This window comes from Accipiter gentilis, unplaced genomic scaffold, assembly GCF_929443795.1.
Source record: "Accipiter gentilis unplaced genomic scaffold, bAccGen1.1, whole genome shotgun sequence".
Taxonomy (NCBI): domain Eukaryota; kingdom Metazoa; phylum Chordata; class Aves; order Accipitriformes; family Accipitridae; genus Astur; species Astur gentilis.
This window is the reverse complement of record NW_026060994.1, coordinates 1-21,604: the sequence shown is the minus strand read 5'-3', so window position 1 is coordinate 21,604 and position 21,604 is coordinate 1. Positions and strand designations below refer to the sequence as shown.

At 67.7% G+C, this 21,604-nt stretch overlaps 2 protein-coding genes and 1 long non-coding RNA gene across 3 annotated transcripts; 2 read left to right on the top strand and 1 right to left on the bottom strand.

Moving 5' to 3' along the window:
* The first annotated feature begins 6,495 nt into the window (after positions 1-6,495).
* Positions 6,496-6,749, top strand: LOC126037262 (uncharacterized). The gene is made up of 3 exons (XR_007505579.1): positions 6,496-6,581; positions 6,618-6,653; positions 6,708-6,749. It is a non-coding gene; the product is annotated as an uncharacterized LOC126037262 (long non-coding RNA).
* A 595-nt stretch (positions 6,750-7,344) lies between these two features.
* On the top strand, positions 7,345-8,549 carry LOC126037264 (golgin subfamily A member 6-like protein 1; the record flags this gene model as incomplete). Its single annotated transcript, XM_049797581.1, is given in 4 exon segments — positions 7,345-7,399; positions 7,578-7,744; positions 8,356-8,430; positions 8,433-8,549. Coding segments are annotated over 4 exon segments (414 nt in total), but the record flags the coding sequence as incomplete, so codon positions are not given.
* A 602-nt stretch (positions 8,550-9,151) lies between these two features.
* LOC126037263 (SH3 and multiple ankyrin repeat domains protein 1-like) lies at positions 9,152-20,469 on the bottom strand (the record flags this gene model as incomplete). The annotated part of the gene is given in 10 exon segments (XM_049797580.1): positions 9,152-9,752; positions 12,229-12,992; positions 13,113-14,032; positions 14,166-14,331; positions 14,333-14,418; positions 15,749-15,848; positions 16,516-16,631; positions 17,457-17,513; positions 19,425-19,508; positions 20,334-20,469. Coding segments are annotated over 10 exon segments (3,030 nt in total), but the record flags the coding sequence as incomplete, so codon positions are not given.
* Positions 20,470-21,604: the final 1,135 nt, after the last annotated feature.

Here is a 21,604-nt window from a genome sequence, read left to right as displayed (position 1 = left end):
ACCCCAAAACCAGCTCCCCCAAACCAGCCCCACAAAAACCTGCCCCTCATTCCTGTACCCCCAAACCTGCCCCACATAAACCTGCCCCCCAGTCCTGTACCCCAAAATCCGCCCCACAGATCTGGTGCCCCAAATGTGCCCCCCAGTACTGGCATCTCCCAGCCCTGTACCCCCAAACCAGCGCCCCCCAAACCTGCCCCACACAAACCTGCCCCTCATTCCTGTACCCCAAAACCAGCCCCCCCAAACCAGCTCCCCCAAACCTGCCCCACATAAACCTGCCCCCCATTCCTGTACCCCAAAACCAGCCCCCCCAAACCTGCCCCACATAAACCTGCCCCACATTCCTGTACCCCCAAACCAGCCCCCCCAAACCAGCCCCCCACAGACCAAGCCCTCAGCCCCGTACCCCCAAACCTGCCCCACAATTCTGCTCCCTCCCCCCACTACTCGCCCCCCAAATCTCCCCCCCCAAAACCTTCCCCTCCTTCCTGCACCCCCAAACCCACCCCCCCACACCAGCCCCCCAATATTTGCCCCCCCCCAACTGCCCCCCCCAGCCCCGTACCCCAAGGCCTAACCCCCCCCACCCCAAATCTCCCCCCCTCCCCCAGCCTCCCCCTCCAAACCAACCCCCCCCAACCCTGCCCCCCCCAACCTACCCCCTCCACCTGCCCCCCCCACCTACCCCCTCCCAAATCTGCCCCCAGCCCCCCCCAAATCTGCCCCCCCCCCTCCTCAGAGCGCCTGGGTTCCCCGGCCGGGCCCGCTCTCACCTGCCGTACCGAGTCCGAGCCGAGAACAGCCGAACCCACCCGAACGTTTCCGAACCCACCCGAACGTTTCCGAACCCACCCGAACGTTTCCGAACCGAGCCGAACCCTCCCGAACCGGCCCGAACCGGCCCGAATGGAGCCGAACGGAGCCGAAGCGGCTTTTCCCGGTGCCGGAGGGGGGGGGGGGGGGGGGGGGGGGGCGGTGTCCGCGAGACGCCGCCAGGGGGCGGGGGGGGGGGGGGGGGGGGACACCGGGGGGGGGGGGTCCATGGGGGGGGGGGGGCAGAAATATTGGGGGTCTCTGGGGGGGATAAAAATATTGGGGGGTCCCTGGGGGGGCATATGGGGGGGTAAAAATCTTGGGGGACATATGGGGGGGATGAATATAGGGGGGTCCCTGGGGGGGGCAGAAATATTGGGGGGTCTCTGGGGGGGGGGGCACATATGGGGGGTAAAAATGTTGGGGGTCCCTGGGGGGGCATATGGGCGGGGCATAAATATAGGGGGGTCCGGGGGGGGGGGGCATAAATATTGGGGGTCCCTGGGGGGGGACACCCACCTATAGAGGGGTCCTTATGGGTGGGGGGCACCCATGGGTGGGGGTTCCCCATGGGGGGGGGGGTGTCCCTATAGGGGGGGGGGCCCCTATGGGGTGGGAGGGGCCATGGGGGAGACCCTATAGGGAAGGGGGGGAATGGGGAGGGCTAGAGGGGGCGTGGTCTTCTGAGGAGGGGCGTGGCCTCTGGGGCGTGGTCTCTGAGGAGGGGGCGTGGCCTCTGGGGAGGGGGCGTGCTCTCTGAACACAGGACGTGGTCTCTGAAGAGGGGGCGTGGCCTCTACCGAGGGGGCGTGGCGCGACAGGGCTCTCCCGGCTCCGCCCGCATAGGGAAGGGGGGCGTGGCTCGTCCGAGGCGTGCCCGAGGAGGGGGCGTGGCTCCCCGCCGCTGCGGCCCGGGCCAGGGGGCGGGGCTTGAGGGTGAGTGGGAGGAGCTCCGTGTTGCCCCGCCCCTTTTGCACGCCCGTTCGCCGTTGCACGGCCCTTGGCACCCGCCCTTGCACGCCCCTCCCCATTTGCACGCCCCTTTTGCACACCCACCCAGCCTCGCACACCCCTTTGCACACTCACCCCCCTCCCCCACGCCCCTTTTGCACACCCACCCTCGCACACGCCCCTTTGCACACCCACCGACCCTCGCACGCCCCCTTGCACACTCACCCCCCCTCCCACCCGCCCTCTGCACCCCCCCGCACGCCCCTTTGCACACTCGGACCCCCCTTTGCACACCCGTGGCCCATTGGCACACCCCTCAACCCTCGCACGCCCCTTTGCACACTCACCCACCCTCCCCCACGCCCCTTTGCACACCCATCAACCCTCACACAGCCCTTTGCACACTCGTCCACCCTCCCACGCCCCTTTGCACTCCCCCTTGCACACCCACCCCCTTGCACATCAACCTTCCCACGCCCCTTTGCACACCCAACCCCTTGCACGCCCCTTTGCACACACCCCTCCTTGCACACCCATCATCCCTCCCACGCCCCTTTGCACGCCCCCTTGCACACCTGCCCCCTTGCACGCCCCTTTGCACGCCCCTTTGCACGCCCCCTCCCCCTTTGCACGCCCCCTTTGCACACCCAACCCCTTGCACGCCCCTTTGCACACCCGCCCCCCCTTGCACACCCACCCCGCCCCCCACCCCCCTTTGCACGCCCCTTTGCACACGCAAGGAGGGGGGAGGGGGGGAGGGGCTTCTTTCTCCGATCCTTTATATTTGCAAATAAAATCCGTTAATTAAGTCGTTAATTAATTAATTACACCCGATCCTTTATACACCGGGGGGGGGAGGGGCAGCGCCGGCGGAGCGGGGGGAGGGGCGGCGAGGGGGGGGGAGGGGCACCTGGGACCTGGGGGGGGGAGGGGGGGCCTTTCTATATTGGGGGGGGGGAATTAAACCCGGGGGGGGGTAATTAAGCCCTGGGGGAGGGGAATAATTAAACCCCGGGGGGGTAATTAAGCCCGGGGGGGAGGGGTAATTAAGCCCGGGGGGGTTAATTAGAGCCTAATTGCCGCCTCCCCGCTGGGGTCACAGTGTATCTGGGGGGTCCCCCCCCTCCCCCCCCAGGAGGGGCCCCAGGTGGGGGGCGGGGCGAGGGGCGGGCGGGGCATTGGAAGACATTCGTGTGATTGGTCGTTGCCTCGGAGGGGGCGGGGCGGGGGGCGGGGCGAGGCGCGACGACACGAGAGCCCTTAGAGACGGCCGAGGCCGGGGGGGAGGGGCGGGGGGTCACGTGTGCATGCGGGGGGGAGGGGTGGGGGTGCGAGGGCACGAGGGGGGGGGCGAGGGGCACGTGGGGGTGTGCGAGGGCACGAGTGGGTGTGCGAGGGGCACGTGGGTGTGCGAGGGCACGAGTGGGTGTGAGGGGCACGTGAGTGTGCAAGGGCACGAGTGTGTGTGTGCGAGGGGCACGTGAGTGTGCAAGGGCACGAGTGGGTGTGAAGGAACGTGGGTGTGCAAGGGCACGAGTGGGTGTGAGGGGCACGTGGGGCTGTGTGAGGGCACAAGTGTGTGTGCGAGGGGCACGTGAGTGTGCGAGGGCACGAGTGGGTGTGAGGGGCACGTGGGGCTGTGTGAGGGCACAAGTGTGTGTGCGAGGGGCACGTGAGTGTGCAAGGGCACGAGTGGGTGTGAGGGGCACGTGGGTGTGCAAGGGCACGAGTGGGTGTGAGGGGCACGTGGGGGTGTGTGAGGGCACAAGTGTGTGTGCGAGGGGCACGTGGGTGTGCAGGGGCACGAGTGGGTGTGAGGGGCACGTGGGGGTGTGTGAGGGCACGAGTGGGTGTGCGAGGCGCATGTGGGGCTGTGTGAGGGCACGAGTGGGTGTGAGGGGCACGTGGGTGTGCAAGGGCACGAGTGGGTGTGAGGGGCACGTGGGGGTGTGTGAGGGCACGAGTGGTTGTGCGAGGGGCACGTGGGGCTGTGTGAGGGCACGAGTGGGTGTGAGGGGCACGTGAGTGTGCAAGGGCACAAGTGTGTGTGCGAGGGGCAAGTGAGTGTGCGAGGGCACGAGTGTGTGTGAGGGGCACGTGGGGGTGTGTGAGGGCACGAGTGGGTGTGCGAGGGGCACGTGGGTGTGCGAGGGCACGAGTGGGTGTGAGGGGCACGTGGCTGTGCGAGGGCACGAGTGGGTGTGCGAGGGGCACGTGGGTGTGCAAGGGCACGTGTGTGTGTGAGGGGCACGTGGGGGTGTAAGGGCACAAGTGTGTGTGCGAGGGGCACGTGAGTGTGCAAGGGCACGAGTGGGCGTGAGGGGCACGTGGGGGTGTGTGAGGGCACGAGTGGGTGTGCGAGGGGCACGTGGGGCTGTGTGAGGGCACAAGTATGTGTGCGAGGGGCACGTGGGTGTGCGAGGGCACGAGTGGGTGTGCGAGGGGCACGTGAGTGTGCAAGGGCACGAGTGGGTGTGAGGGGCACGTGGGGGTGTGTGAGGGCACGAGTGGGTGTGCGAGGGGCACATGGGTGTGCGAGGGCACGAGTGGGTGTGAGGGGCACGTGGCTGTGTGAGGGCACGAGTGGGTGTGCGAGGGGCACGTGGGTGTGCAAGGGCACGTGTGTGTGTGAGGGGCACGTGGGGGTGTGTGAGGGCACAAGTATGTGTGCGAGGGGCACGTGGGTGTGCAAGGGCACAAGTGGGGGTGTGTGAGGGGCATGTGAGTGTGCGAGGGCACGAGTGTGTGTGAGGGGAATGTGAGTGTGCAAGGGCACGAGTGGGTGTGCGAGGGGCACGTGGGGGTGTGTGAGGGCACAAGTGTGTACATGCAAGGGGCACTAATGTGTATTTGGGTGTGCAGGGGGCACGTGGGTGTGCAAGGGCACAAGTGTGCATGTGGGTGTGTGCGAGGGGCACGTGGAGGGGCCGGGTGTGCGTGGGGCCTGCGTGTATGTGGGTGTGCAAGGTCACAAGTGTGTGTGTGGGGGGGGGACAGGGCACAAGTGTGTGTGCAAGGCCTACCTGGATGTGCAAGGGCACAACTGTGTGTGTGCGCTCGGCACGTGCGCGTGTAAGGGCACGTGGGTGGGTGTGCAAGGGGCACGTTGGGGAGTGAGTGTGCAAGGGCACAAGTGTGTGTGTGTGAGGGCACTGTGGGTGTGCAGGGGCACAAGCGTGGGTGTAAGGGGCACGCGTGTGTGCAAGGGGCATGTGGGTGCGTGTGTGTGCGAGAGGGCACAAGTGTGGGCGTGTAAGGGGCACGCGTGTGCAAGGAGCATGAGTGCATGTATGCGTGAAAGGGCCCGCGCGTGCGCCCATGGGGACGTGTGTGCAAGGGAAGGGGAGTGCACGGAGCTGTGTGCGTGCAAGGGCACGTGGGGGTGTGCAAGGGACACGTGCACAGGGATGCACGAGGGCACGCGGACACGTGTGTGTGTGTGTGTGTGCAAGGGAATGGGGGTGTGTGTGTGCAACGGCACATGCGCGTGCACGGGCACGAGTGGGTATGCCAGGGAATGCGCGTGCATGGGGAGGGGCACGTGCACGAGGGCACATGCGCGTGCAAGGGCACGTGTGCGTCACCGGGAACACGCGCGTGTGCGCGTAGCTGGGAAAGCACGCGTGCGCCCGCACGGGAAGACCCCCACACGTGTGCATGCGCGTGCAAGCGTGACACAAGCACAAGCAGCACACGCACCCCCACGCACGCCTGCCTCCGTGCACGCACGCCACCCCCGCACACCCGCACGCGTGTGCAACCTGCGCACGTGCACAACCGTTGCGCACACCGCCCGTTCACGCGCACGCGACCTGCGCGCGTGCGATCCGTGCAAAAACAGCCCGCGCGCACGCGCGGGCCTCGCACGCCGCCTCCTCGCGCCCATGCGATCGCCACGCGCGTGCGAGTTGCACGCGCGCGGGGTCAGCCCCTCCCCCCCCAGCCGTGCGATTTGCACACGCACCAGCCGTGCGAAGCCCCAAGCGGGCGTGCAAAAGGCCGGCCCCAGCCGTGCACACGCGCGCCGCTCCCTGCTCACGACGGTCCCCTTGCACACGCGTGTGCCCGGCTCGTGCACTCGTGCCGGGTGTCCCCTGCCCCGGGGGGGGATGGGTGGGGGGTGGGGGTGGGGGGGTCCCACGGGTGGGGGAGGGGTCCCTGGGGGGGGTGTCTCTGGGGGGGTCCCATGGGTGGGGGGAGGGGTGCCCATCCCCTCGCACGTCCCGTTGCACGTCCAAGTCCTGTCGCACGCCCCGTCAGACGCCCGCATCCTCTTGCACGCCCGGGGGCTGTCGCACGGCCCCTTGCATGTCCTCGTGCACGTCTTCGGCCCGTTGCACGTCTTCATCCCGTTGCACGTCCGCGTCCCGTTGCACGCTTGAGTCCCGTTGCACGTCCGTGTCCTGTTGCACGTCCCTCTCCTCTTGCACGCCCACGCCCCGTTGCACGCCCGCGTCCTCTTGCACGCCCCGCTGCACGCCCAGGTCCCTTTGTGTGTCCTGCCGCAGATGCTGTTGCACGCCCACCTCCCGTTGCACGCCCACCTCCCGTTGCACGCCCACATCCCTGTGCACGCCCACGTCCCGGTGCACGTACAGGTCCCGTTGCACGCCCACGTCCTGGTGCACATAGAGGTCCCGTTGCACGCCCACGTCCCATTGCACGCCCACGTCCCGTTGCACGCCCACGTCCTGTTGCACGCCCACGTCCTGTTGCACGTATAGGTCCCGTCGCACGCCCATGCCTTGTCGCACACCTAGGTCCGGTCGCACGCCCAGGTCCCGTTGCACGCCCACGTCTTGTTGCACGTATAGGTCCCGTTGCACACCCACGTCTTCTTGCACGTAGAGGTCCCGTTGCACGCCCACGTCCTGCCGCACGTAGAGGTCCCGTTGCCCGTACAGGTCCCGCTGCCTGCTCATGTCCTGTTGCACGTACAGGTCCCGTTGCACGCCCACGTCCTGTCGCACGCCCACGTCCCGTCGCCCGTAGCGGTCCCATTGCCTGCTCGTGTCCCGTCGCACATATAGGTCCCGTCGCACGCCCGCTGCCCTTCGCACTCCCACACCCCTTCACACGCCCGCAGCCCTTTGCACGCCTGCGTCCCGTCGCACGCCTGCATCCCTTCGCACGCCTGTATCCCGTTGCACGCCTGTATCCCGTTGCACGCCCGCATCCCGTCGCACTCCTGTGTCCCTTTGCACGCCCGCGTCCCTTCGCATCCCGCATCCCGTCGTGCTCCCGCATCCCATCGCCCTCCCGCATCCCTTTGCACGCCTGCGTCCCTTTGCACACCCACATCCCTTCGCACGCCCGCATCCCTTTGCACACCCACATCCCTTCGCACGCCCGCATCCCTTTGCACGCCCGCATCCTGTCGCATTCCCGCATCCCATCGTGTTCCTGCATCCCTTTGCACGCCCACACTCCTTTGCACGCCCATATCCCATCGCATTCCCTCATCCCTTCGCATCCCGCATCCCTTTGCACGCCCACATCCCCTTGCACGCCCCCATCCCCTTGCATGCCCACATTCCCTTGCACGCCCACATCCCTTTGCACACCCACATCCCCTGGCATGGCCACATGCCCTTGCACAGCCACATCCCGTTGCACTCTCGCATCCCTTTGCATCCCGCATCCCTTTGCACGCCCACATGCCCTTGCACTCTTGCATCCCTTCGCATCCTGCATCCCCTTGCACGCCCGCATCCCCTTTGCACGCCCATATCCTGTTGCGCTCCCCCATCCCTTTGCATCCCGCATCCCTTTGCACGCCCACATGCCCCTGCACGCCCATATCCCGTCACACTCCCACATTCCCTTGCACATCTGCATCCCCTCGCACTCTCGCATCCCTTTGCACGCCCACATCCCCTTGCACGCCCACATCCCCTTGCACTTCCGCATCTCCTTGCACGCCCACATCTCCTTGCACGCCCATGTCCCGTCACACTTCTGCATGCCTTCGCATCCCGTTGCGCTCCTGCATCCCCTTGCACGCCCCCATCCCCTCGCACGCCCGCATCCCCCTGCACGGCCACATCGCCTCGCACACCCACATCCCCTCGCACGCCTGCATCCTGTCGTGCTCCTGCATCCCCTTGCACGCCCGCATCCCATCGCGCTCCCACATCCCCTCGCACACCCACATCCCCTCGCACGCCCGCATCCCATCGCGCTCCCACATCCCCTTGCACGCCCACATCCCCTCGCACGCCTGCATCCTTTCGCGCTCCCGCATCCTGTTGTGCTCCCGCATCCCTTTGCATCCCGCATCCCATCACGCTCCCGCATCCCCTCGCACGCCCACATCCCCTCGCACGCCCACATCCCCTCGCACACGCGCATCCCCTCACCCGCCCGCATCCCCTTGCGCTTCCGCATCTCCTTGCACACCCACATCCCCTCGCACACCCCCATCCCCTTGCACGCCCACATCCCCTCGCACGCTTGCATCCTGTTGTGCTCCCGCATCCCTTTGCATCCCGCATCCCGTCACGTTCCCGCATCCCCTCGCACACCCACATCCCCTCGCACGCCTGCATCCCCTTGCGCTTCCGCATCTCCTTGCACACCCACATTCCCTCGCACACCCCCATCCCCTTGCACGCCCACATCCCCTCGCACGCCTGCATCCTGTTGTGCTCCCGCATCCCTTTGCATCCCGCATCCCGTCACGTTCCCGCATCCCCTTGCACGCCCGCATCCCCTCGCACGCCCATATCTCCTCGCATGCCCGCATCCCCTTGCGCTTCCGTATCTCCTTGCACGCCCACATCCCCTCGCACACCCCCATCCCCTTGCACGCCCACATCCCCTCGCACGCCTGCATCCTGTCGTGCTCCTGCATCCCTTTGCATGCCGCATCCCATCACGCTCCCGCATCCCCTCGCACGCCCACATCCCCTCGCACGCCCATATCCCCTCGCACGCCCGCATCCCCTCGCACGCCCGCATCCCCTTGCGCTCCCGCATCCCCTCGCACGCCCACATCCCCTCGCACACTCGCATCCCCTCGCACGCCCGCATCCCCTTGTGCTCCTGCATCTCCTTGCACACCCACATCCCCTCGCACACCCCCATCCCCTTGCATGCTCACATCCCCTCGCACGCCTGCATCCTTTCGTGCTCCTGCATCCCTTTGCATCCCGCATCCCATCACGCTCCCGCATCCCCTCGCACGCCCACATCCCCTCGCCCGCCCGCATCCCCTCGCCCGCCCGCATCCCCTCGCCCGCCCGCATCCCGTCGCACTCCCGCATCCCTTCGCACCCCGTCGCGCTCCCGCATCCCGTCGCATCCCGTCGCGCTCCCGCCCCCCTCCACGCCCCCCCCCCTCGCCGTCGCCTTCCCCCACCCCTGGGTGCTGCCCCCTCGGCCCTCACCTCTCCAAGAAGAGCTTGAGCGCCCGGTCGATGTTCATGCGGTGCCCGACGCGGGTGACCCCCAGGTCGATATAATCCTCCTTGGTGAGCGACGGCAAATGGGACCCGTCGATCTCGTTATGGAGAAACCGAGCCCGGTGCTCCCCCAGGTTTAAATACTCCAACCAGTCGGCCACGTCGAACTTGCTCCAAAAAGCCAACGGTTTCGCCCCGAAAGGTTTATCGGGCGGCGGCGGCGGCGGCCTCGTGGGCGAAAGCGACCTCGCCGGAGGAATTTCGCCGAAGACGCCGGGAGCTCCCCGAAATTCGAAAAATCCGGCGTAAAGCGGGGCGCTTCCCGCCGGGAGCGTGGGCAGGGAGGCGGGCCGGGGAGCCGGGCTGCCGCGGCGTTCCGTGGGGAGCGTGGCGGGACTCGGGGCGCGACGGAGAAGGGGAGGTCGGACGTCGAGATCGGGAATTCCGCCGGAGGATGGAGAGGATTTGGGGGGCGGCCAGTTGGGGAAAAGGGCCAAAGAGGTGGAGGAGGAGGCGGAGGCGGTGGCGGAGGAAGGGGGGGGTTTGGCGGAGGGCGGCGGGGGGCCGGCGGGGTCGGGGAGCCTGTGGGGGGATTTGGGGTGGGTTTGGGGTTTTGGGGGGCGGGGGGGGATGGGTGTAAAGCCAAGAGGCGGCCAGGCAACGGGTGGAACGGGTGGAACGGGTGCAAAGCCAAGGGACAGCCAAGCAATGGGTGGAATGGGTGGAACGGGTGTAATGGGTGGAATGGGTGGAATGGGTGGAAAGGGTGTAACGGGTGCTGGGAGTAATGGGTGCAAAGCCACAAGACAGCAAGGCAATGGGGAGAATGGGTGCAATGGGTGTAATGGGTGTAATGGGTGCAAAGCCAAGGGACAGCCAAGCAATGGGTGGAACGGGTGGAATGGGTGCTGGGAGCAATGGGTGTAAAGACACAAGACATCCAGGCAATGGGGGAAATGGGTGTAAAGGGTGTAATGGGTGCTGGGAGCAATGGGTGCAAAGCCAAGAGACAGCCAGGCAATGGGTGGAATGGGTGTAACGGGTGTAATGGGTGCAAAGCCAAGGGACAGCCAAGCAATGGGTGGAACGGGTGTAATGGGTGCAAAGCCACAGGACAGCAAGGCAATGGGTGTAACGGGTGTAATGGGTGCTGGGAGCAATGGGTGTAAAGCCAAGGGACAGCCAAGCAACGGGTGGAATGAGTGGAATGGGTGTAACAGGTGTAATGGGTGGAATGGGTGGAAAGGGTGTAACGGGTGCTGGGAGTAATGGGTGCAAAGCCACAAGACATCCAGGCAATGGGGAGAATGGGTGTAATGGGTGCAATGGGTGTAATGGGTGTAATGGGTGCAAAGCCACAGGACAGGCAGGCAATGGGTGTAACGGGTGTAATGGGTGCTGGGAGCAATGGGTGTAAAGACACAAGACATCCAGGCAATGGGGGAAATGGGTGCAATGGGTGTAATGGGTGTAACGGGTGTAGTGGGTGTAATGGGTGCAGCGCCAGAGGATGTCCAGGCAATGGGTGTAATGGGTGCAACGGGTGCTGGGTGTAACGGGTGCTGGGAGCAATGCCGTCATATGTGCAGGCAATGGGTGCTGGGCGCGGTGGGTGTAATGGGTGTAACGGGTGTAATGGGTGCAATGGGCGCGGTGGGTGCTGGGCGCGGTGGGTGCGCTGCCCAGGCCGTCCATGCAACGGGCGCGGCGGACGCGACGGGTGCTGCGGCGCTCGGCGAGAGGCGGGCGACGGGCGCCGATGCCGCCGGCGGCCCTCCATGCGACGGGCGCAACGACGCCGCAACGTCATCCATGCAACGGGCGCCGCGGGTGCCGGGTGCCGCGCCTGCATCGGCGCGACACGTCCGCGCGGCGGGTGCAACGACCCCCCCCCCGACGCCCACGCGATGGACGCGAGGGGTGCTGGGGGGCGGTGGGTGCGATGGGTGCAACGCGCCCCCCCCCCCCAAATCCATGCAACGGCTGCAACAGCTGCTGGGTGCGATGGGCGCAGTGGGTGCGATGGGCGCAATGGCTGCAGCATCCCCCCCCCCCCGCCTGCAATGGGTGCTGGGTGCAATGGGTGCAGTGGGTGCGACATCCCGACCCCCCCCACGCACCCACCCACCCCCCCACCCGACCCCCTTCCACCCCCGGCATCCCTGCGACGGCTGCAAGAGCTGCTGGGTGCAATGGGTGCAATGGGTGCCACGCTCCCCCCCCGCCCCAAATCCATGCAACGGCTGCTGGGTGCAACGGGTGCAGCGTCTGCAATGGGTGCTGTGGGTGCCACGGGTGCAAAATACCCCCCCCCAAAAAAAACCCACACACAACAGCTGCTGGGTGCAACGGGTGCAATGGGTGCAATGGGTGCAACGGGCGCAATGGGCGCAACGTACCCCCCAAATCCATGCAACGGCTGCTGGGTGCAATGGGTGCAGCGTCTGCAATGGGTGCTGTTGGTGCCACGGGTGCAAAATACCCCCCCCCCCCAAAAAAAATACACACAACAGCTGCTGGGTGCAACGGGTGCAATGGGTGCAACGGGCGCAACGTACCCCCCAAATCCATGCAACGGCTGCTGGGTGCAATGGGTGCAATGGGTGCTGTGGGTGCAACGGACCCCCCCGCCCCAAAAATCCACACAACAGCTAATGGGTGCAACGGGTGCAACGGGTGCAACGGGCGCAACATACCCCCCAAATCCATGCAACGGCTGCTGGGCGCCATGGGTGCAATGGGTGCTGTGGGTGCTACAGGCAAAATGTACACCCCCCCCCCCAAAAAAAATCCACACAACAGCTGCTGGGTGCAACGGGTGCAACGGGTGCAATGGGCGCTGTGGGTGCTACAGGCAAAATAAACCCCCCACCCCCAAAAACTCCACACAACAGCTAATGGGCGCAACGGGTGCAACGGGCCCCCATGCAACAGCCGCGGCGCCCGCGCCCCTCCCCAAACCCCTGCAAACCACCCCCCCCCCACACCCAATGGGCGCTGCCCCCCCCCCCCCCGCCCCCGATTTTCCTTTTTTCCTCTTTTTTCTCCCCAAACCTACCTGTGCCTCCCCGGGGCGCCGAAGGGTCCCTCTCCCGCCGCCCTGGGCCAAGCCGCGGCGATTCCTCCGATTCCTCCGATTCCTCCTCCTCCTCCTCCTCGGCCGGCGTCTTCCCAAATTTCGGCCCTTCTCCCTTCGCCGCCCCCCCCTCCCCGCGCCCCCCGGCCCCTGCTCCTCACCCGCTCCCCGCCGTCACCCAAGGGTGCGTAGGGCGGGGGGCCCTCCCCGCTTTCGGGGGGGTGGTCGCTGCTGCTGCGGCTGTCGACTTCTTCGATCCCCGAATCGGTGACGACGTCGGCACCTTCGGGGACCCCCCCGCCGATTCCCAAGCCAGCCGCTCCGCCGGTAGCGGTGGCGGGCCCCCCCGCTCCGCGTCGGTTTTCGGGGGTCCCTTGGGTGAGGGTGGCCACTTCGCTGTCGTAGGACGTGAGGCTGGAGGCGGTGGAGTCGCCCACCGGGGGTCCCTCCGGCCCCTCGAAGCTGTTGGCGAACTCCAAGGGGGGGGGCAAGGGTTCGGCCAAGAGCAACTCTTCGTCCCCGTCGACCGAAGGAGCCGGGGGGGGTAACGCCAGCAACCCCCCCGCTTCGGCGAACCGCACCCGCAATTCCAACCGAGCTTCCGAAGGAGATGACGACGGAGAAACGGCGGTGGGGGGGGGGGCCCCAAGTTTCGGTAGGTGACGGGGGGCGGCTGCTTCGTCTCGGGCTCCCGGGGGGGGCGGGTTTGGTTTTCGGTAAAGGCGAACCGGTGGGTTGTAACGCGGCTAAAGCCAACGGTAAAGACGACCCCCCCCCCCCCGTGAAAAGCGCCCGGCGCCGGCGCGACCCCCCCGCTTTGCAAGGAAGCCGCCTCCGGCGTCAACGGCACGAGGCCGGCGCGGAACGTGGCCAAGCCGGCTTGGAAGGGCCCCGAATCCGGCCTCGCCGCGCCGCCCCCGGCGTGTAAAACCGGCGTCGCCGTCGCCCCCCCCGCCCCCCGGTTGCAACACGGTCAAAGCGGCCGGTAAAACGCCGGTTCCCGGTTGCAAAGGCTGACGTAAAGTCGCCAAACCCGTCGGCGTCAACGCCGCCAAACCGGCCGGCAACGCCGATAAGCCGGCCGGCAACGGGGCCAACCCGGGTTGCAACGCCGCCGGTTGCAAGGCCGGTTGCAAGGCCGCCGCCAAACTCTTGCAAGCGGCCGGCGTCGCCGAAGAGGCCGCGCCGCGCGTCGAAGCCGCGCCGCGCGCTCCGGGCGCCGAAACGGCGTGCGAAGGCGTGGCGGCCGAGGCGTGGCCGGGCGTGGCAACGGAGGCGTGGCCGGGCGTGGCGGCGGGCGCGGCCACGCTGCTAAACGCGCTTCCCGCTCCCGCTCCTTTCCCGGCGCGGTAAGGCCGCGTGGGGAAAACTTCGCCGGCGACGAACATGCCTTCGTCGATGCTTTTGGAATGCCGGAGGCGCGGCGGGGCGGCCAAAATCCCGCCGGCCGCGTCTTCCTCTTCCTCGGTGGAGAGGAAGAGCGCGGACCGTCGCCGCGCGTCCCCCCCCCATTCCCTCCTGGCGGCCCCCACCAACGCCGCCCCGAATTGGGACGTAAAATCGAAAGGGGTCGACGATGACGACGGCGGCGGCGGAGGAGGAGGAGGAGGGTGGGGGGGGGACGAGGATCCCACCCCCCCGACCGACGGCGGGGGGACGTCACCGGGGCCCCCCCCCCCTCCTTCGGCCTCTACGCTGCTCCCCCGGCTGCTTCGCCCGCTGCTGCTGGTGGAGGGGGCTTTCACCACGATGGTGGGGATGGAAATGGAGCTTTTGTCCCCCCCCGGGCCCCCCCCCAGCCCCCCACCCCCCCCCCCCGCCTTCCTCCACCTTCGTCTGCTTCACCAAAGGGCCTTTGCGACGAAAAGGTTTCGGGGGACCCCCCCCCCCCACTCCTCCTCCTCCTCCTAAACCGGGGCCCGGGGGGGCCGTGCCCCCCCCAACTCCGCCGGCGCTTCCGCGCCCCCCAAAATTATAAAGGCGCCAAGGACCCCCCCCAGGTCCCGTTCGGGGGGTGGCGGCGCCCAAAGGTGCTGGGGGGGTGCTGTAAGGGGGTTCGGGGGGGGAGGTGGTGGGGGGGGGGGGGGATGTCGTCCGAACCGGGAACCGAAAGGCTGCGGCTGAATTTTCCGCTGGGGGGGGCCAGGAAAGGTTTGTCCTCCTCGGGGGCACCTGGAAAAGGGGGAGGGGGGGGGGGTTCAAGTGTCTGGGTGACCCCCCCCCCCACCCAAAAGGGGATCCAAGCGTCCAGGGGACCCCCCACTAGGAGGGGACCCCCCCCCAAAAGGGGACCCAGGTGTCCAGGAACCCCCCCCACTAGGAAGGGACCCCTCCAAAAAGGGGACACAGGTGTCCAGGGTGACCCCCCCCCGACCCAAAGAAGGGACCCAAGTGTCCAGGGGACCCCCCCACTAGCAGGGGACCCCCCCCCAAAAGGGGACCCAGGTGTCCAGGGGACCCCCCCACTAGCAGGGGACCCCCCCAAAAAGGGGACCCCAGTGTCCAGGGGACCCCCCCACTAGGAGGGGACCCCCCCAAAAGGGGACCCAAGCACCCAGGGGACCCCCCCACTAGGAAGGGACCCCTCCAAAAAGGGGACCCAGGTGTCCAGGGTGACCCCCCCCCCCGACCCAAAGAAGGGACCCAAGTGTCCAGGGGACCCCCCCACTAGCAGGGGACCCCCCAAAAAAGGGGACCCAGGTGTCCAGGGTGACCCCCCCCCCCGACCCAAAGAAGGGACCCAAGTGTCCAGGGGACCCCCCCACTAGGAGGGGACCCCCCCCAAAAGGGGACCCAGGTGTCCAGGGACGCCCCCACTGCGAGGGACCCCCCCCCAAAAGGGGACCCAGGTGTCCAGGGGACCCCCCCACTAGGAAGGGACCCCCCCCCAAGAGGGGATCCAGGTGTCCAAGGGACCCCCCACCCACTCAAAAGGGGACCCAAGCACCCAGGGGACCCCCCCATTACGAGGGGACCCCCCCCAAAAGGGGACCCAGGTGTCCAGCGGACCCCCCCACTAGGAGGGGACCCCCCCCAAAATGGGACCCAAGTGTCCAGGGACCCCCCCACTACGAGGGACCCCCCCCAAAAGGGGACCCAGGTGTCCAGGGACCCCCCCACTACGAGGGTCCCCCCCCAAAAGGGGACCCAAGCACCCAGGGGACCCCCCCACTAGGAAGGGACCCCCCCCCAAGAAGGGATCCAGGTGTCCAGGGACCCCCCCACTAGCAGGGGACCCCCCCAAAAAGGGGACCCAGGTGTCCAAGGGACCCCCCACCCACTCAAAAGGGGACCCAAGCACCCAGGGGACCCCCCCACCAAGAGGGGACCCCCCCAAAAGGGGGATCCAGGTGTCTGGGTGCCCCCCCCACCCAAAGAAGGGACCCAAGCACCCAGAGACCCCCCCCCCCATAAGGGACCCTTTCTCCCCCCCCTCCCCCCCGTCCCCAGGGGTCTGGGGTGTCCCCCCACCCAAGGGTGGGGGGGCCACCCAAGCACCCACCGATGGATTTTTGGCGCAGCATGAGGCCGTGGGGGGGGCCGGGGGGGAGGAAGGGTCGGTCGAAGCCCCCCGGTCCCATGCGGTGAGCCTCGAAGGGGGCCTGGGGGGGGGGCAAGGGGGGGGGGGGGGCTGGTCAGGGCAAATGGGTGTCTGGGACCCCCACCCTAAAGGACCCAGACACCCAGGACTCCCCCCCACCCTAAGGGACCGCCCAGGACCCCCACCCTTAAGTGTCTGGGACCCCCCCTAAGGCACCCAGACACCCAGGACCCCCCCCCAGGCATTGGGGACCCCCCCCCCATCCTAAGGGACCACCCAGGACCCCCACCCTGTCCTTGGGGACCCCCCCCAAGGGACCCAGATATTGGGGACCCCCCCACCCTTAGGTGTCTGGGACCCCCCACCCTAAAGGACCCAGACACCCAGGACCCCCCCCTGACCTTGGGGACCCCCCCCCATCCTAAGGGACCACCCAGGACCCCCACCCTTAGGTGTCTGGGACCCCCCACCCTAAAGAACCCAGACACCCAGGACCCCCCCCCCCCCAGTCCTTGGGGACCCCCCCCACCCTAAGGGACCACCCTGGACCCCCCCCTTAAGTACCTGGGCCCCCCCCCCCTTAGGGACCCAGACACCCAGGACCCTCCCCCCATTCCTTGGGGGACCCCCCCACCCTAAAGGACCCAGATATTGGGACACCCCCCCCCCCATAGGGACCCAAACACTGGGGGGACCCCCCCCCCCAGGTATGTGGGACCCCCCCCCACCTCGGGGCTGAAGAAGCCCTTGGGGCGAGTTTTGCCCAGGGGGGGCAGGGGGGGGCCCGGCCCCTCCCCCGCGCTGATGCTCTGCTGGGCGGCCGCCAGGATCTCGTCCAGTTTGTCTGGGGGGGGGCAGGTGGCTGAGAGGGACCCCCCCACCCAGCACCCACCCAGGGCACCCAGGCTTCAGGGACCCCCCCCCCCCTACCCAAAGGACAGCGCCCCAGGGACCCCCCACCCAAGTATCAGGGACCCCCCCACACCCCAAGGGACCCCCCCACCCATGGGACCCCCCCACCCATGGCACCCAAGCATCAGAGACCCCCACCCCCACCCAAAAGACCCCCCTCAGGGACCCCCCCACCCAAAGGGACCTCCTCACCCGTGGCACCCAAGCATCAGAGACCCCCACCCCACCCCAAGGGACCCTCCCCAGGGACACCCCCACCCATGGGACCCCCCCAGAGACCCCCCCACCCATGGCACCCAAGTATCAGAGACCCCCCCCCACCCAAAGGGACCCCCCCCCAGGGACCCCCCCCCCAGGAACCCCCCACCCATGGCACCCAAGCATCAGGGGACCCCCCCCCACCCGAAAAGACACCCCCCAGAGACCCCTCCCACCCATGGGACCCCCCCCCAGACCCCCCCCACCCATGGGACCCCCCCCCCACCCATGGCACCCAAGCATCAGGGACCCCCCCCCCACCCAAAAGACCCTCCCCAGACCCCCCCCACCCATGGGACCCCCCCCCCCCACCCATGGCACCCAAGCATCAAGGACACCCCCCCCCCTCCACCCAAAGGGACCCAGGTGTCCAAGACACCCCCCTCCCCCCACCCTCCAGGGGACCCAGGTATTCAGGACCCTCCCCCCACCCTCCAGGGGACCCCCCCCCCACCCATGGGACCCCCCCCACCCATGGGACCCCCCCCCCGACCCTCACTGAGCGCCATCTGATAGACCGTCCTCTTCTTCTCGGTGGCTGAGGAGGGGTCGTACTCTGGGGAGAGGGGGGGGACATGGGTGCTGGGGGGGGACATGGGTGCTGGGGGGGCCATGGGTGAGGGGGGGTGATGGGTGCTGGGGGGGAAGATGGGGAAAAATGGGTGCTGGGGGGTGCTGGGGGGGGCGATGGGTGCTGGGGGGGGTGATGGGGGAAAAATGGGTGCTGGGGGGTGCTGGGGGGGGCGATGGGTGGCGGGAGGGGCGATGGGTGCTGAGGGGGGGGCGATGGGTGTGCAAGGGGTGCAATGGGGGTGTTGGGTGCCTGCGGGGGGGGGGGGGTGTGCATGGGGGGGTGCGATGAGCGTGCAAGGCCCGTGCGAGCCGTTCACACGGGCGTGCGATGAGTGTGCGAGGACCTGGGAGGGTGCAATGAGCGTGCAAGGCCCGTGCGAGCCGTTCACACGGGCGTGCGATGAGTGTGCGAGGCCCTGGGGGAGGTGTGATGAGCGTGCGAGGCCCTTGTGAGCCGTTCACACGGGCGTGCGATGAGTGTGCGAGGACCTGGGAGGGTGCGATGAGCATGCGAGGCCCGTGCGAGCCGTTCACACGGGCGTGCGATGAGTGTGCGAGGACCTGGGAGGGTGCGATGAGCGTGCGAGGCCTGTGCGAGCCGTTCACACAGGTGTGCGATGAGTGTGCGAGGCCCTGGGGGAGGTGCGATGAGCGTGCGAGGCCCTTGTGAGCCGTTCACACGGGCGTGCGATGAGTGTGCGAGGACCTGGGAGGGTGTGATGAGCGTGCGAGGCCCGTGCGAGCCGTTCACACGGGCGTGCGATGAGTGTGCGAGGCCCTGGGGGAGGTGCGATGAGCGTGCGAGGCCCTTGTGAGCCGTTCACACGGGCGTGTGATGAGTGTGCGAGGACCTGGGAGGGTGCGATGAGCGTGCGAGGCCCTTGTGAGCCATTCACACGGGCGTGCGATGAGTGTGTGAGGACCTGGGAGGGTGCGATGAGCGTGCGAGGCCCGTGCGAGCCGTTCACACGGGCGTGCGATGAGTGTGCGAGGCCCCGGGGTTGTGTGATGAGTGTGCAAGGCCCGTGCGAGGCGCATGGGTGGGTGGGGGGTCGAGTGTGCGACGGGTGTGCAAGGGCCGTGCGAGGCCCCACTCACCGGTCCGCTTCTTCCAGGGAGAGACTGGGGAGACACGAGAGGCCGTTACGGGGGGGGGGAGGGGCTCAGGGTCGGGGGGGGGGTCACGGGGGGTCATGGGGGGTCAAGGACCCTTCAGGGGTCAAAGGGGTCACGGGGGGGCCATTGGGTGGGGGAGGGGGGGATGCCCAGGACCCCCCACCCCCCCTTTCCCCCCCCCACAACTCACCCTTCTCCACTGTGGGGCCAGCGGGGGGGGGGGGGGGAAGGTCAGAGGTTAGAAGTCAAAAATCCCCCCCCCAAAGCACTTAGGGACCCCCACCCCCCCCCCCAGGGCCCCCCCAACTCCTCCAGGCCCCCCCACCCCAAAGGGACCCCCCAAAGTCACCCAGGGCCCCCCCAAACCCCCCTAAATCCCCCCCAACCCCCTCCAAGACCCCCCCCCAGGGACCCCCCCACCCCAAAACTCCCCCAGGGACCCCCCCAAAAATTCCCACCCCCCCCGAGGGACCCCCCCACCCCAAGGGATCCCCCAAACTCTCCCAGGGCCCCCCAAAATCCCCCCCAAACCCCTCCAAGACCCCCCGCCAAGGACCCCCCCCCACCCCAAAACCCCCCCAGGACCCCCCCAAAAATTCCCACCCACCCCCAGGCCCCACCCCCACCCCAAGGGACCCCTCAAACTCTCCCAGACCCCCCCCCAAACCCCCCTAAATCCCCCCAAAACCCCTCGCAGACCCTCCCCCCACCCCAAAACCCCCCCCAGGGACCCCCCCAAAAATCTCCAAGCCCCCCCCAGGACCCCCCCCCCCCTCACCCATCTCCTCCAGTTCCGAGGTCATGGATTTGGAGCGCAGGGAAATGGCCGGAGCTGGGAGACGCCGCGGCTGGGGGGGGGCAGCTGCGGAGGGGTGGGGGGGGGGGGGTCAGGGACACCACCCCCCCCCCCCCCAAAGGACCCAAGGATCTGGGTACCCCCCCCCCAACCCCAAAACCCATGGAGCTGGGTGTCCAGGACCCCCTTCTCCAGGGGTCCTAGCTTTTTGGGTGCCCCCACCCATGGATCCAGGCACATGGGACCCCCCCCCCCCCCCACCCATAGACCCAAGACCCCCCACCCATAGACTCAGGTCCCTGGGACCCCCCACCCATGGACCCACATATCTTGGACCCCCCACCCATGGCTCCAGGACCCCCCACCCATGGACTTTGGTGCCTCCACCCATGGCCCCAGGACCCCCCACCCATGGACCCAGGCACCCAGGACCCCCACCCATGGCCCCAGGTCCCTGGGACCCCCCCACCCATGGACCCACATATCTTGGACCCCCCACCCATGGCCCCAGGACCCCCCACCCATGGACCCAGGCACCCAGGACCCCCCACCCATGGCCCCAGGTCCCTGGGACCCCCCACCCAAGGACCCACATATCTTGGACCCCCCACCCATGGCCCCAGGACCCCCCACCCATGGACCCAGGCACCCAGGACCCCCACCCATGGCCCCAGGTCCCTGGGACCCCCACCCATGGCCCCAAGACCCCCACCCATGGCCCCAGGACCCCCACCCTATCACCCCAGGACCCCCACCCGTGGCCCCAGGTGTCTAAGACCCCCACCCATGGCCCCAGAACCCCCCACCCATGGACTTCGGTGCCTCCACCCGTGGCCCCAGGCCCCCGAGACCCCCACCCAGGGAGCCCGGCCCCCCCCCGGAGTCGGGTACCCCTGCGCCGGGGTCCCTCGGGGGCCTCGGGGTGTCGCGTCACCATCACGACCTTGACGACGAGGCTGTTCCCCCCCTGACGGATCATGTTGACGACCTGGCGGTGCCCCACCTTCACCACGTTCTGGCCGTTCACCTGCGCGCCGACACGCCCTGACACGCCCTGACACGCCCAGGCCACGCGAGGCGCCCGCCAAGGCACGCCGGGGCACGCCAAGGGACGCCAACGCACAACAACGCACAACAACGCACGCCAAGGCACGCCAACGCACGCCAACGCACGCCAACACACAACAACACACGCCAAGGCACGCCAAGGCACGCCAAAACACGTCAACGCACGCCAACGCACGCCAAAACACACCAAGGCACAACAACACACACCAACGCACGCCAAGGCACGCCAATGCACAACAAGGCACGTCAAAACACGCCAAGGCACGCCAACGTACACCAAGGCACACCAAGGCACGCCAAAACACGCCAACGCACGCCAACACACAACAACGCATGCCAAGGCACGCCAAGGCACGTCAACACACAATAACGCATGCCAAGGCACGCCAAAACACACAACAAGGCATGTTAAAACACGCCAAGGCACAACAACACATGCCAACGCACACCAAGGCAGAACAACACACACCACGGCACGCCAACACACGCCAACGCACTCCAACACATGCCAACGGATGGCAACGCACGCCAACGCACACCAAGGCACATGCCAAGTCATGCCAGAACACACCAAGGCGCGCCAACGCACACCAAGGCACGCCAACGCACAACAAGGCACGTCAAAACACGCCAAGGCACGAAAACACACACCAACACACGCCAACGCACACTCAACGCATGCCAACGCATGCCAAGGCATGCCAACGCACAACAACACACGCCAAGGCACGCCAAGGCACACCAAGGCACGCCAACGCACAACAACACACGCCCACGCACAACAACACGCACCAACGCATGCCAAGGCACGCCAATGCACGCCAATGCACAACAACACACGCCAAGGCACGCCAAGGCACGCCAAAACACTCCAAGGCACGACAACACACGCCAAGGCATGCCACGGCACGTCAACAGACAATAATGCATGCCAAGGCACGCCAAAACATGCCAAGGCACAACAACACACGCCAATGCACAACAACACATGCCAAGGCACACCAAGGCACGCCAACACACACCAAGGCACATGCCAAGTCATGCCAGCACACACCAAGGCGCACCAACGCACGCCAAGGCACGCCAACGCACAA